Consider the following 16,921-nt stretch of genomic DNA (forward strand, 5'->3'; position numbering starts at 1 on the left):
CTTGCATGATTTAAAAAAGATTCACTTAGAGGTACTGTTAAGTCTGTTTGTGTTTCAGCTGAGTAGTATTTGTGAGTGAATTGAGCATAAGAGGGCTTATTTAACTGAGTTGATAAGGCATATCATTTTGCTTCCTGGTAGGTGATGTCATGTTCTGCTTTATATTTTTGGATTGCTTTCTCATTTTGCCAGTGTTTGCATGCTATGGAATTATAGACAAACTGCCAAAAGTGGTCCTTTTGGCAGTTTGGGCATTACATTCCTGACAGTTGTGGTCTGTTGATCCCCACTTAGTACAAATAGGGATTCCCCTATAGGTTGTTCAGAGTGACCAAAATTATGATTATTAAGTTCTGATTAGGGATGAGGTTACCATCTTGCCCAGTAAAGATTCTTCTAACTTCAACAACTTGTTCTGAAAGCTTGTTTAGCATTTCATCTTCAGAAACATCTAGGAGATTACTCCTTTTGAGGAATTTAGAGATTTATGAAGGGGGGGGGGTATCCTGATTGGAAGCCCTTAAAAGCAAGCAACTCATTAAGCATTCAGAGTGTCTTGGATTAGCAGTTTATATATGTTCCCCTGACTAGAGTTGCTTAAACATCTTGGATGATCGGGCAATAGACTTCAGTTCTTTCTGGATCCTGAATGGTGAAAATTTGCTTACTGTTATTTCACTGTTAGAGTGAAATATTAAAGAAGTGAGAGTTGGATGTATCATTTTGTCAGTTTTTTTTAGTTTGTTTGGCCGTGAGCAGATGAGACTTCTCATATTTGTGCCCTGTTTTAATCTGACAACCCAGGCACTTTCTGGGTTTTTGGAGAGTCAGTTCACTCATTTCACCCTAAATGGAGCAACTTATCCTGACCAGGTCACCAGCCCTACCACATGGCTGCAGGAGCAGTGCCACCTTATGACCACCAACCAGTAGAGAAGGTTAGTAATAAGCATGTACACAGAGAGAGAGAGAGAAAACAGAAAAAGGAGAAAAGGTGGGGGGGAACAAAACAAAGGCAGTTACTTTTCTTCGCAATCTGTAATCTGTAATTTAGTAAAGTGGATTTCTTTACTAAAGTCCTGGTTAATTGTGTTTAGATTTAGCTTTAAAAAAAGGAAAGATTTATCACTTCAAGAGAAAGCATTAATTTGCAGACAAAGTCGCTGAATCTCAAATTGCTTGGCACTCGTGGCAACAGAGGTGGAGAATATATGATAAGATCAACTGCAGAATATCTTTGTGATTAAATGTATATGGATTATAAGTATGCATCTTTTCTTAAGAGAGTAAGTTCCTGCTGTCTAGAAGTTTTTTTTTTTTTTTTTTTTTGGTTATCTGTTCACTTTTGTCTAGATGGAGAGATTCCACAGGAGAAATTCCCCATGAAACAAAAAGATGATGATAACAGAGAAAGCCACTGGGTTTCTCAGTTATAAACAATTTCTCTTAGAGAAAAATTTTCTAGGAGAAACTGTTGAAGCTAAATATAAAAAAAGGTGCCTAAGCTGGATGGGATATCAAGGGAGGCAACAAAGGAGGTAAGCAAACTTATAAATAATTAAGAAAGCATCCTTGGATTCAGGGAAGGTACCAATGGACTGGATTGTGCAAATGCATTCCTGTTTTACAAAGGGGGAGAACACAAGACCATATTAGTAATTACAGACCTGTTAGCTCAACTACTGTTTCAGGGAAAATAACGGAGTCACAAGTTTAAGAAGTAATGCAAGACCGTCTAGACAGGAATGCATTTATACTGCAGTCACAGCATGGATTTGTTAACAAATAAACAAAAGGGCTGGTGATCTTGTCTGACCAATCTGATTGGACACTGATGCAAAAACAAAGGAATTATATGCAAAAAATTATTTTGATAACATACGTTCGGATTTCAGGAAAGTTTTTGATACTGTTTCACATAAAAGACTACTGTACAAATTGGAGCAGTGTGGCACTAAGGGCAAATTGCTGTTAAACAACAACCATCTCGTTATCTTTATCAACCATCTTTTTATCTACAGATAAAGACACACTTGAGTGAGAGAAGACACAGTGGTTATCAGTAGGCACTACTCTTTTTTTTTTCTTTTCTTTTTTTTTTTTTCATGAAAACCCCAAACACGAGAGGTATTAGAACCTATAGTACTTAGTACTGTGCTTTAGATGGAGGTTGAGAAGATGAAAGAAGATATTTGTTGACATTAGACTTGAACTTCTGTAGACTAATTTTAAGGAAATATGTATGAAGGAAGGTTGTTCCAGAAAACAACACCTGAATAAATAAACAAGAAAGATGAAAAGTTAGTTCTATGAGTTTGAAGATGGCCAGTAAATGGAAGTTGGCTTGTGGCGGCACAGGTTTGGACTGCTTAGAAAGAGACAGCGAAAATTATAGAAGCCAATTTAGAAGAACAGTACCCATGGAAGTATCTGCAGAAAAGGCATGCAGCAGAAACAGTATGTCTATGAGACAGAGAGACTCTGTTAGAGATGAGTCATTAATTAACCTAACTGCCTTCTTTTGAATGCAATCTAGAAGCCTGAGAGAGGTATTGTGGGAACAATATTCCATGGTAGGGCGGATTTTTGATTTGTACAGAGTGAACAGCTGTTTGGAAGAAAAGTAATGCCAAGAGCGAAAGAGAAAACCAAGTTTTTTAGATGCAGAGGAAGCAATATTTGTAATGTGCTTTTGCCAGGGGAGATCAGAAGTCAGTGTAATACCCAAAAGAGATATATCATCTTACTTAGAATCGGAGCGTCACTAAAGATAAGCATAGGAGCAGGAGGATTCTTTTTACATGATATAAGACATGACTGAGTTTTAGGATTGAAATCAACTAAGTTGTCTTTGCCCCACTGGAGAATTACCTGGAGGTCTGCATTTAAGGAATTGGTAGCATATATTCGAGAAGTTGTAGTTTCTGAGCAGGGCAAACTGGAAATTGGAATGCAATGTGCTATCACCAGCAAAACTATGGATAGGATTTCCAATCAATGGAAGAGAGTCATTAATATACAAGAGGAAAAGCGTGGGGGAAAGAACTGAACCTTGGGAGATATCAGCATTAGTGGAGAAGTTAGAAGACAGAGCCATCTACCATCACCCTCAGAGAGTGATCAGAGAGAAAATTGGATAACCAATTACAAAAAACAGTTGGCAAACCATAAGATGGAAGCTTGTTTAGAAGACCTTTGTGCCAAACACGATTGAAAACCTTTGAGATGTCAAGAGCAACTGCTTGTGTTTAACCGAACATTTCCATTGAATTTGTCTATAAATGGATAACATAAGCCAGAATATCACTAGTGAATCGACACTGACGGAATCCATACTGGCGATCGTTGATCAAACGGAAGGTTTCTAGGTAGTTTAAGAGTTGGCAGTTAAGTGATTTCTCCATTACATTTGAAAGAGTACAAGTAATTGCAATGGGCCGATAACTGGATGGGATGGATTTGTCATACATTTTAGGAACTGGCTGGATATGAGCAAATTTCCAAGAGCAGAAGGAAAAACATCTTTGGAATAAGAAAGTGAAAAAAAGGCAGCAAAGAATAGGAGTAAGTTCAGGAGCACAGGTTTTAAGAATAAGTGGAGAAATAGCATGAGGACCTGGAGCTTTCTTAGCATTGAGATTTGTCAAAATCCTTTTGACATCCTTTTGACAGAAGATCAAAGGAGGCATTGAATGCAGTGTGTTGGGAATGGTAGGTGTTTTAGCAAGATTAATACATGAGTTGGAAGAAAAATGATATGTTGGCAGTCAGCTTTATCCTTGACTGAAGTGACAATAGAACCATCTGGTTTTGACAGAGGTGGGAGTAGAGATGGGCAAAAGTTGCAGCCAATAGCGTTGGCAAGAGACCAGAATGTTTGGCAACCATTAGGGCAAGAAGCAAGTTTTCTATCTTAGCCTGTTCAAAATCTAGTTAGGACTGATTAATAACTGCTTTACAATTGTTGCGAGCTTTGGTGTAGGCAGAAAATGAAACTGAAGAACTGGAAACAAGCCAATTACGATATGCAACGTTCTTCTGTTGAACAGCCTTAGCAGATTTATTGGAAAACCAAGGTTTAGATAAAGAATGAAATTTTAAAGTGGAGTGTGGAATAAAGGATTTCATTCCTACAAGAATAAATTCACTGACACGATCTGAACAAATGTTGACATCAGAAGTTTTGAAACAGTAATCCGACCAAGGGAAAGGTCGGATTACTTAATTACTTATCAAGTACAGGTCACTGTTGAAAAAAAAAGCCGTGAATTAGGGTTGAATTTGAAAGTGTCTGCAATTCGGCCCAGAGACGATAGGAGGGAGTATATGATGAGAGCCTTGTCGATCAATTCGGCCCTGGAATGATTGTGCAAGGCTCAAGGAGTAGAATTTTTTTTCTGCCTGGTCTGTACTTGTTAACAGGAGAGACTTCTTCCACAGGGATGAGATACACTTAAATAGAAAGGGTGCAAGAATATTTGCTGATGCTATCGAGGCAGTGTTAGGTGGGTCGGAAAACTGCTAGCTTGCGGGGATACAAGGACTAATAGATTAACAGTAGCCACTGGCAGAGGTGAAAGTGATTCTTGCACTGCTTCTATTAGAATGAGCAGAAACCTGGAAAACAAGATGCAGGATGTTTCAGAGACCGTTGGGAGTCAGTGTGGTACAAGTAAACACATGGGTTGTGTTAGGATAGCTAAGAATAGAAACAGGTGCATGTATACTGGCATGTACACCAGTGCTAGGAGTTTGGTAAATAAATTTAATGAATTTGAGGTATTGCTCAAAGCATCAAATGCGGATATTGTTGGGATATCAGAGACATAGTGTTACACAGATATAAGGAATGCAGAACTGGAATTTGGGGAGTACAATGTCTACAGAAAGGATAGACAGGATAGGAAGGGAGGAGGGGTTATGCTATTAGTTAAGAAATACATAAAATCCAAGGAAGTGAAGCCAGTCGACATCGCTGGCCAGTGCAGTGTCGAGTCAGTTTGGTGTGATATAAGCATTGGGAGATCAAAATTGAGAGTAGGAGTGTGCTATAGGCCTAATGACTCTGATGAGTATAATAAGAAAATGTACAGGGAAATAGAGTGGGCCAGTAAATCAGAGAGTCTTATAATGTGGAATTTTATTTTTCCAGATATTGACTGGAATTTGTGGGTTGGTCACTCACACACTAGCAAGGCTTTTGTGGATTTATTTGATGATTGTTTTCTACATCAGCATGTTTGGGGGGCAACTAGAGGGAGTAATATACTTCATTTGATTATCAGTAGTGATTCTTCATGCATTAAGAATCTGCAGATAAAAGAACCACTAGGTGGCAGTGATCGCAGTGTGCTGAAGTGGGATTTACTCAAAGAGGTCACTACCATCAGGGGTAAAGGGAAGGATTATTGCTTTCGTAAAGGTGACTATGATGGTCTGAGACAGTATTTAAATTCTATACAGTGGGACCAACTGATGATGTTACCAACAGCAAATTCAAAATGGAAAGCATTCAAAGAACTTATCTTGGAAGCTACTAGGCTTTACATACCAACTAAGAAATACGTTCAAGGTTTAGGCCTAAATGGATCTCAGATGAACTAATGAGACATATGGCAGAGAAGAAAAATGCATGGGATACATATAAATTAACATGTGACACAGAAGCCTATGATAGATATAAGCTGGTCTGTAACCAAGTCACAAAGGAGGTTAGGCAGATTATGAGAAATCTTTGGCAAAGGATGCAAAGAAAAACAGCAAATATTTCTTTACTTATGTAAACTCTAGAAGGAAGGGGATGAATCAGATTGGTCCACTTGATATCGATGGTTCAACTCTTAATGATCCTGTTCAGGTAGCTAACAAACTAAATGAATATTTTGCATCGATATTCACACATGAGGAGTTATTCAGCTAGGGGAATGCCCAAGGTGTATTCAACTCTGGCAGTAAGCTAGATAATGTTGTAATAACTGAGAGTAAAGTGGAGGAGAAATTGTTGAAGATAAACACCTGGGGTGGATGGGATCTATCCAGTTATATTAAAGGAGGCAGCAAAGGAAGTAAGCAAACCCTTAGCCATAATTATGAGAGATTCCTTGGACTCAGAGGAGTACCCATAGACTGGAGATGTGCAAATGTAACCCCAATTCACAAAGGAGGATCAAAGGCTGACACAAGTAATTATAGACCTGTGAGTTTAACTTCTGTTCCAGGAAAATGAATGGGGGCACTGGTTAATGAAGCACTGCAGGATCATCTAGACAAGACTTCAGTTATAGCTCGGACACAGCATGGTTTTGTTAAGGGGAAGTCTTGCCTGACCAATTTGATTGGATACTATGATGCAGTCATAAAAGAGCTGGATGCGGGGAATAACTTTGATATTATATACTTGGACCTTAGAAAGGTTTTTGAAATCTAATGCATATACTGCATTAGATTTTTTTTTGAGTGTGCGTGTGTTACTGCATTATTTTTATTCTTACCAACATGTCTGGTTTCTTATTTTATTTTATTTATTTATTTTTTTTTTTTTGTGCATTACTGGATATTTTCCCAAATTATACCATGTTCATCCTGGCCCATAAGAGGTAACTACTTAGTATTTGGTTTTAGTATTAGTTGAAGCATATGAGGTGAGAAAGCAAGCTTATGCAGCATCAGCCAAAAAAAACGAAATCCTCTCATTTCACCCATCCATTCACTTCAAATGCCTGTACCCGGCTCAGCCTTAAATTTATCTTAGTTATCAACTTCCATAACAAGAAATGGAAGTCTATTCCAGCAATCAACTACCCGCTGCCTAAAGGCAAATTTCTCCACATCTATTCTACAACTGTCTTTCCTTAATTTGAATCTATGAACACTCAGGTTCTTAATTTGAACAAGAGGAAGAATCCCATCAGAATTGAGCTTGCTCAATCCATTCAAGGCCTTATACATCTCAATCAGATCACCTTGCATGTGCCTAGTCTCCAGGTGCTGCAATTTGCAGAACTTAAGCTTTCTTGGTAAGAGCATCCCTTTGTTCCCCTAACCAATCTTGTTGCCTTTCTTTGTACTCGTTCTAGCAATTTCTCCATCCTTCCTAAAATGAAGCCTCCAGACCTGTACACAGTGCTCAAATGTGTGGCCTGACCACTGCCTTGTACAATGGGATAATCACCTCCTTGTCCCTGCTAGCAGAATTCCTATACATCATTAACAAGGCTCCATGACCCTGCTTTGGCAGCCCAACTGCACTGCTCAGTGATTTCATATCTGAGTGCAAAATTACCCCCCAAGGTTTTTTTCACTCTCCACTACCCTGAGTGTAGTACCACACAATTTGTACGTTTCTCTTGGGTTTCTTGTTGTTGTTTGTTTATTTGGTTTTTAGGAGCATTAGCAACTAAGGCCATATTGCTCCGGGGATATGCGGTGGTCATTCCCTGACCTTTCCGCATCGTCCATATTTGGTGATCACGGGCTCAAACCCCAGTCTAATCAAGAAGCGTGTACTACACACTGCTGCTCCTGCCCACTTGGCTACGGAAGTGCCTTGGGTTTCTTGTACCCATATGCAGTACTTTGCATTTGTCAATGTTAAACTTCAGTTGCCACTTCTCAGCCCATTTGCCCAACTTATTTAGATCCAGTTGCTGTACATACTGTCTTTACTGTTGTTAACAACCCTGCAAACCTTTGTATCATCTGCAAAATTGGACATTAAGCCTGATACACTTTCATCACACAAAACAACAATGGGCCCAGAACCGAACCCAGGGGGAACTCCACTAATAACATTAGTCCACAAAGAGCAGAGCAGAGTCCATTGATTACCACTCTGTCATCTCCCACTTAGCCATATCTTTATCCATTATAGCAACTTGCGCTTAACACTATACTGCTCCAATTTATACAGGACTCTTCCATGTGCTATAGTATCAAAAGGTTTCCTGAAATCCAAGTATACGATATCAAAATTATTTTTTACATCCAGTTCCTTTGTGACCACATCATAGTATATCCAATCAAATTGGGCAGAAAAGAACTATTACTGCAGTCTTATCTAGATGATCCCACAATGCTTCTATAACTAGTGACTCAATTATTTTCACCAGAACACAAGTTAAACTAACGGGTCTATAGTTACTTTGCATTTTTGAACCCCCTTTGTGAATTGGGGATACATTTGAACACTTCCAGTCCATGGGGACTTCCCTCGAGTCCAAAGAAGCTCTCATAATTATTGCTAAGGGTTTGCTTACTTCCTTTGCTGCCTCCTTTAATATAACTGGATAGATCCCATCCACACCAGGTGCCTTTCTTATGTTTAACTTCAACAATTTCCCCTCCACTTTGCTCTCAGTTATTACAAAAGCACTTAGCTTCCTGTTAGAGTTAGATAAACTTCTGGCATTCCCCTCCTTCAATAACTGCTCATGTGGGAATGTAAATGCAAAATACTCATTCAGTTTGAATATTATTAAAGAGGCCTGTGTTCTCTAGATTCATTATTATTGTGGATTATTGTGTGACACAGAGTGAAACAGAAGACAGAATAAATAATGACAAGTTTAATACTAATTGTAAAACAAACATACATTAAATATTAAATACCTACAAAAGCTTTCGGTTATTATGGTAACCTTCATCAGTCAAACTGACAGTTAAGAGTGTGGAACATGAGGACGTGTACTGCCAGTCATGTATATGAAATTGCGTGATGCAATAGTTAGTTCTCCTGTGGCTATGACGTATGTGAACGTTGCCAACATTTGTCATTCATCAAAATGGTTAATATATTAATAGGGTGGACACAACATCCACTGCTTCTGCTGACTGAGGTATTAGAGCATGTGATGTTCAACAACTCCAACCAGGCACGTCGTTGGTAGTGGCAGGACCTATCTACAATCACAACATCGCAGTGCGGGTTGACCAGAAGTGCTCGGCAATGACCAGATGTTCTATGTCTGCTAAGTGGATGACTCTTTCGCATTCCTAGTGCAGTGGTACTGGTGTTTTCACTCTAGAGATGAGGGATTGCAACTTTCTGCCTGGGAGCTGTACGCACTTTATCCCATATGATTTTAGGACTCGAGGATGTAGTGTACACCCTATTATTGAAGCAACCATTTTGATTAATGACAAACATTGGCAACATTCACATACGATTATCAGCCACAGGCTTCAACATCAAACAATTAACTACTGCATCATGCAGTTTCATATACATGACTGGCAGTACACGCCCTCCTGTTCCACACTCTTAACTGTCACTTTGACTGATGAAGGTTACAATAATAACCAAAAGCTTTTGTATGTATTTAATATTTAATATATGTATGTTTTACAATTAGTATTAAACTTGTCATTATTTATTCTGTTGTTCGTTTCGCTCTGTGTCACACAATAATCCACAATAATACTCATTCAGTTTATTAGCTACCTGAGCAAGATCATCAATAGTCAAATCATCTATGTTAAGTGGACCAATCTGATTCATCCCTTTTCTTCTAGAGTTTACATAAGAGAACTCTTTTCTGTTTTTCTTTGCATCCTTCGCCAAAGATTTCTCGGAATCTGCCTTTTGTCTGCCTAACCTCTTTTGTGACTTGATTACAGACTAGCTTATATTTGCTATAGGCTTATGTGTCGCCTGATAATTTAAAGCTAAACCCTGAACAGTATTTCTTAGTTGGTATGGAAAGCCTAATAGCCTCCAAGATTAAGCCCCCAAAGGCTTCCCATTTAGAATTCACTGTTGGTAACATTATCAATTGATCCCACTGTACAGAATTTAAAAACTGTTTGAGACCACTGTAATCACCTTGACGAAAGCAAAAGCTCTTCCCTTTATCCTTGATGGTAGTTACATCTTTAAATAAATCCCACATCAGTACATTATGATGACTGTCACCCAGTTGTTCCTCTTAGTGGATGACAGAGGGCGGCACTCTCGAAATTTAGCACAACAAAGTAATTTGACCATTTTTTTCATGTTTTTTCTTTTGTTGCTTTAATAACTATTAATTAACTTTTAATTTACAAATAGTAAACTGTTCCCCATCAGTAAACCAATTCCCCCCCCCTCAGTGGAATGAATTATAGATTTTACTTTTATAAAATTAAAAGTAACATAACGTAGATGCCACAGTTACCTGTACATATTTAAATAAACAAACAAAATCCATTTGACTACAAGGGATATGTACAGGAACTACTGAAATGTTATAGGCTGTATATATATGGACTATTTCAGCATATTTTGCTGAACAAGTGAAACGGTGTGGCATCCTGAAGAGATACCATTATAATTAATATTCTACTTAACTATATTGTTAAGTAGAAGATTAATTATAATTATAAGATTGTTACATATTAGCATACATACAACTACTTGTGGATAGATATGTCTACTATGTCTAGGGCCATCACTAATATGTACAGGAAATCGCGCTCCCTGATAACCTGAGCACCAGCTTTATATTCTTCAGTCATATACCATTTACTTTCCTACAACTAAATATTTTCCACACTCTTGGCTAGTAGTGCAATATGAGGGCAGAAGTGTCTATTTCTATCCTAAACACTTTCCTAATTTTACCTTCTGTCTACTATGTCCATGGCCATCACTAATAGCTATCCAATTGCCTATAGTCACAACACAAAATATAAATATATATATATATATATATATATACATACTTACAAGCTCTATCTTTGCAGCTAGTCGCAAGATAGGCAAGTAGTTTTAAAAGTAACATAACGTAGATGCCACAGTTACCTGTACATATTTAAATAAACAAACAAAATCCAAAACAAATACAAAAAACAATGATAGAGAAACCTCTCAAATAACACAAACATATATATATCTTATTATACAAATGTACACATACAGGAAAATCTCTTTAACACACTCGTTTTATACAAATTAATCATTTATATGAATTCAGCGCAAATCATTCCCCTGCGAAAGGATAGGATTTTCTATGTAAATATATTTGTTTATTACAAAATTCGGTTAATATGTATTACAAAGTTTGTTTTCACCCTGTGAGAAATATTGTTATTTTGTATGTTCAATACAAATCTTGGCACAGCTGTCTGATTATTGTTCCCATTATTGCCTCTGGCCACCTGGTTTCCTACTTCATGAAGGATGACTTGTTAGAAATTACTTTTGTGTAAATAAAACCAGTGTATGGTATCTCTAACATAAGTACACTCTGAAAAATTCCTCTGAAGGATGAGCTGCTAAATTAACAAATGAATAAAAACAGTTTTTCTAAATGGTTTATATACATTCCCTCGCTCTCCACGTAATTAGAGTCATTTAAAATTGTTATGTGAGTTCAAAGAGTCTTTTGCTACAGTATACACTAATCAATTTTTTGGGCCATTTTATCTAAGCTGATGTCTTTAAATTAATTTAGAATTTGTTTATATTAAATCTTGTCTGGCAGTATTATGGCAACAAAATGTAAATGGACAGAATTAAGCCTGGAAATTAAACTGAAAATAATACTAGAGGCTGATAGGATGGATCGAAGTAAAATGAACGTTGCAAAGGAATACAACATCCCTACTTTATCTACGATACTGAAAAACCAAAAAAAAAAAAAAAAAAAAAAAAAATGAAGAAGTGCGTGTCATAGGAGCAGCGATAAAAAACAGGAAACAAATTAGTGGTGCAAAACATGAGGAACTTGAAACCAAAGTTTTTGATTGGTACCAACAAATGCATGCATTTAATTTGGTAATATCAGGTAAAAGAAAAGGCAAATTATCTAGCAAAGCAGCGTGGAATTAGCAACTTCAAATGCAGCAGTGGCTGGGTCCAAAGATTTAAAAACAGGAATAACTTGGTTTTGGGAAATGTTTGCAGTGAGTCTAGATTAGCTGACAAAGAAAAGGCTACAGACTGATTGTGTTCTGTACAGTCCATCCTTTAAAAATATGAAGCAAAGGTTATTTTTAATCTTGACGAGACAAGTTTTTTATATAATTTTCTGCCAAATGAAACATTTGCTGTTCAAGGAGAGTCTTGTCATGGTGGAAAATTAAGTAAACAAAGACTCACTGTTCTGTTATACTGCAATTCAGATGGCAATAAAAAATGATGCCCACTTGTGATTGGTAAGTTTTCCAAGCTAAGACGTTTTAAAGAAGTTAACCAACGTCCCTGTGATTATGAAGCCAGTAGAAAGGCTTGGCTTAAGTTCAAAACTAAGAACACAACTTCAATGTTGTAAAAGACTGCAGATGTTAGATCTGGCCGAGAACTATAAGAAGTTGAATTGTAGAATTAAGAAAAATAAGTATGTAACTTCTATAAACGCTGAGAAGAAGCTGACCTGGCAAGAATATATAAGAGTGTGAGGGTGGAAAGATTCACAGAGTATAGCTTTTGAAGCAATTACTGAAGTTAAATTTACTGGTATTGTTTTATACTGTTGGCCCAGGTACAACAAGCCTATTAGCTGCAGTTTGCGAGCAAGATTTTGGATAAGTTGCTTTCCAGTGATGAGGCTGAGAATGAGAGGTGTGAACACCATATTATTGTAAATGAGAATCCGAGTCAATGAGATGGTCAGGGACAGTAAAACTCCAGGACTGAACTTTACTAATACTGAAGAGCTTAAAAGGTTCTTTAAACTAAAGACACAATATATCCTTGATATCCAAACATCCTGTTTGGATGAAGACATTTTTGAGTTATTGCAAATCACTTATTAAAGATCATTTCGAAGAACCCTGATTTGTATTGCCCAAATAGTCTGTTACCTAATACGACTAGCTCTGTATCAGCCAATTAATGATTACATATAATGTAGAGCAAGCAAGAGAGAGATAGAGAGAATCTTTATTGCAACAACCTTTGATTGTAACTGGATAAAAGAGTAAACAGTGTTGCACTTTCCCTTCACAGCCAAAAGGCCAGGGGGTTTACAGATAAGAGGTATTAAATAACATTAAATAATATAAGACATTAAAGAACAAAACAAGATTACATTAAATGTCTTGGTTATTAAAAGTGGACAGAAGAATGTCATGTTATCAAAATCAGTCTTGGTTATCAAAAGTGGACAGAAGAATGGCTTCAGCAAAAAAGGATCATTTTGATGATTCTAGATCATTGTACAGCACATTTTGCCAAGACACTTAAGTTGACAAATACACAGCTACTCTTTCTACCTCCCAATACCACCAGTTTTATGCAACCCTGGATCAAGGTATTATTTATAACCTCAAGAGAGCATATAGAGGCCGCCTGATAGGGTACTTGATCCTCAACATAAGAGGGAAAAATTTGCAGCCAAATTGGAATGTCTTGGATGCTATCTATAATCTTGTATTATGTGAGACGTGGTTCTATTGCATTTGATAGTGACTGTGAAGTACTTAAAAATGCATATAGGACAAAAACTGTGCAAACAACATTGGATTCTTTCTTTAAATTAGATTAATTTATTAAAAAGTTAGCTTGTATGTTTTATATCAAAATTGTAATTTTTTTTACCATGATACTAAAATATTGTATATATCAAAATATATACTGTACAATATTTTCATTTCCGTGAATTGTTTCCCTCTTAGTTGATCTTACAAACAAAATAAAAAAAAAACAAAAAAATGTGTTATCCCTATTATTGTATCATTAGACAAAGATTTTGTTTTTATTTTTATTATTTTATTTTATTAATTTAAATTAATTTATTTTTTCATTTACTTTTAATATTATTATTTAATATTATTCTTAGATATACAGAATGTACCAAAAAACAAACTGTAAAATTTTAACACTTTTGGGGGACCTCGTTACTACAAACCTTGTTACTACAAAATGTGAACATTTAGGTCCCTCACGCTTCTTCAAATCTCATTTGTATAAATGAGATTTGAAGAAGTGCGTGACATAGGAATAGCGATAAAAAACAGGAAACAAAAACACACTGTTTTTGGGTAGAGAGAGAATGCCTGGCGAATATTGCCCGAGTATTCTTCCCAAATGTGAAGCTGGGGCAGGAGGTATTACATGTATGCATCCTATACTGATGCTCTTAAATCAATGTAGGCTTTACAATGTGAAAAATTTTATGGAAGTGGCTGTTATACCAGCCACTTAAAGTAAAAGTATAACAGCCACTTCCATAAAATTATTCAACGTCATCAGCCAAAAATAAATCCAGGATTCTTCACATCAAGTAATGATTTTGAATGTTTGTTTTGAAGAGAATAAAACTGGAAGACTGCAATGGCCAACACACAGCTCCATCTTTAACTCAATAATTGTACATATTTCAGATGAACTGAAATTCAGAATTAGTATAAGGTGTCGTTAGTGGAGCTCAATTCAGTCAAAGCTGGATTTACTTAGGCAAGTAAATCCAGTTGCTCAAGGGCTCCTGCAATATTATATTTTTTCTAGAAACACAGGGCAAGACCACTGACTACCTAAACCTGGCAGTCAGCTAAATATAGAATTGAGTGGTGGAGCATAATATCCTCAGTTTACTACCAGAAAGTCCTCACACAAACACTGATGTATTATAATCAAAGGTGGGCTATTATGACTGCTTCATGCACTATTAATTCTTCAAATAAATACATTTTATTCATAACTACAAATATTGAACACTTTTGAAAGGACAGTTTTTTTTTTAATATCATACCACTTAAATATTTATTTATTTATTATTTATTATTTAATTGGCATACTTGTTTTTGCTATTTTTTGTCTCTGCTTTCTGCATATCACTGACAATTTGGTTAATCTGGCTTTCAATAGGTACCTGAATTAAGGAACATGCACACAAAAACTTTTATACATAAAAAATATAAAAAATTTGAAAAATCACAATATGCAGTCCCAATAAAAAATCCCATTTATCTTTTTCCAAAAAGAGGTATACTATTCACATAACATAATATGCTGTGGTGAGAAGGAAATGATGTGTTTATGAAGTCATCTCCACCCCATCCCAGGTCTTAGCTAAAAGGATTGTGGGGATAATGTCCTTTACTCTCCACGAGAAGAGGACACCACATGGTTGTGATGTGTTGTTGTAAGGAGGATAATGTACTTATGATTTCATAAGGTCAAAGAAATGTGCTTAAACAGTATGTTGTAGTGAAAGTGAGTAATATATTGCTGATGTGAAATCAAATGGTCTCCTCAGACAACCATTTCATGGTCTGAAAGAACAATAATTTCTCCTCAGAACAATAATTTTAAGAAGTTTATATTATATGCTTATATGAGGGGTATTTTTTTTCTAGCCCATCACATATTTTAATTTTCTAAAATAAAATAAAGAAAATAACATTAAATTACAAATATTCATACATACACAGCCCAACTTTCATATTAAAATCTTAATTATTATTGATTGCAAAACTGTCCAACATACAGTACTATTAAGAAGTGGGTTGCTAAATTCAAAACAGACCACAGAGCCACAAAAGGTGAACCTGGTCTGGATGATCTGTAATTGTATCAACTTTAGAAATGCATCAATGCCATTCATAACCTGTTTTTGAAAAGATTCTTATTAGGTTGCAATACGTAACAAAGAAAATAAACATTTCCTTTACAAGAATATTATATTGTCCATAAAGAACTGAGCCGGAGAAACTTCAGCAAACTAAGTACTAAAAAGATTGTCTCTTTATTTCCGGGTATTCATCTTTTCATTCTGAAATCTATAAATATCTTTTAATTTATGTTTTTTGACATTACAAATACCACAATTAGCTAATGTTACTCATTAGATTAAAACAAATTTATCAGCAAATTGATGATGACAATGGATGAAACTTAGATTCATTAGAGAAAAACAGCAATCCACAGAACAGCATGAAGGATTTCCTTGATACAAGAAATTTTGAAGGACATCAATTGTCAAGATGATGTCATGGGAGAAAAAAGTAATGTATTCATCATCTTCAAAAATTGCGAAACAATTAAAAGTGCTTCTTTACTACTGAAATTTTAAGGGAAATTAGATGCTAAACATTATGGAGAACTTTCAAAGGGATCCTCTTCCTGTGATAACACTGACTGTCACAGGGCTCTGGCAATCAATGAAACAGTCAATGATTTAGGTTATGAATTGCTGTCTCCAACCTTATTCACCACATAATGGCTTCAAATTACTACCCATTTCTTACACTGTACAAGAACAAACCTTTGAAAGAGAATCCAAATTGCTGCCCTTTCAAATAGGTGAATAATAATTATGTCATTATTATTATGCTATTTGTGCAGTCAAATACCAAGAGATGAAGGAGCATTGCATCAAATGTGCAGTTACAAATGACTAAACTGAAAACAGTTCATAAATTTATAAACTGCTTATGCTTTCTATTGAATTTCAAAGATTTTTCAACTGGGGTAATTGTTGTACTGGGCTGGGCTGGGTTTTTTAAAGATTGAATGTAAGGTCAGTGGCCTAGCCTGCTTTTCTTTTTCATCTAAAAAAATTTGTAACTGCTAATCTTTTAAACATAAAGCAGCTTTTTTTGCTGTCCAGATCCATGGTGAAAACCACTTTTTTCAAATTTTGAAAACTTGCATTTTTTTAATATTTTAATTTTTATTTTAATAATTTAAATATTAATCAAGATTTCAACATTTGATGGTTTCTGTTTTTCCTGAAACACCACGTTCTAATGTTTTTTTTACTCATTTGTTTACACTGAGTGGACAGAAATCATGGGATAGTTACTACAAAAGGTAGGCCCACCTTTTACCTGGATAAGGACAATCACATGCCGAGGCATTGAATGCGGTGGTCATTCCCTGACCTTTCCACATCCTCCGTATTTGGTGGTGACGGGCTCGAACCCCGGTCTAATCAAGAAGCGTGCGCTACGCACTGTCGCTCCTGCCCACGGAGGCACCATTGAGTCCACTAGTTCACGA

General features: G+C 36.1%; 1 protein-coding gene across 2 annotated transcripts in view; it reads right to left on the reverse strand.

Annotated features, from left to right (window-relative positions):
- Nucleotides 1-16,921, reverse strand: part of SMC3 (structural maintenance of chromosomes 3) — a 616,656-nt gene that overhangs the window by 233,180 nt on the left and 366,555 nt on the right. For both annotated transcript variants that reach the window (XM_090374164.1, XM_090374163.1), the window contains exon 19: nt 14,716-14,785. In XM_090374164.1, coding sequence (XP_090230290.1) covers nt 14,716-14,785 — 70 coding nt within the window. The remainder of the gene's footprint in view (nt 1-14,715; nt 14,786-16,921) is intronic.

Source organism: Mastigoproctus giganteus, chromosome 5 (assembly GCF_048544385.1).
Source record: "Mastigoproctus giganteus isolate SK-2022 chromosome 5, ASM4854438v1, whole genome shotgun sequence".
In the NCBI taxonomy this organism is placed as follows: Eukaryota; Metazoa; Arthropoda; class Arachnida; order Uropygi; family Thelyphonidae; genus Mastigoproctus; species Mastigoproctus giganteus.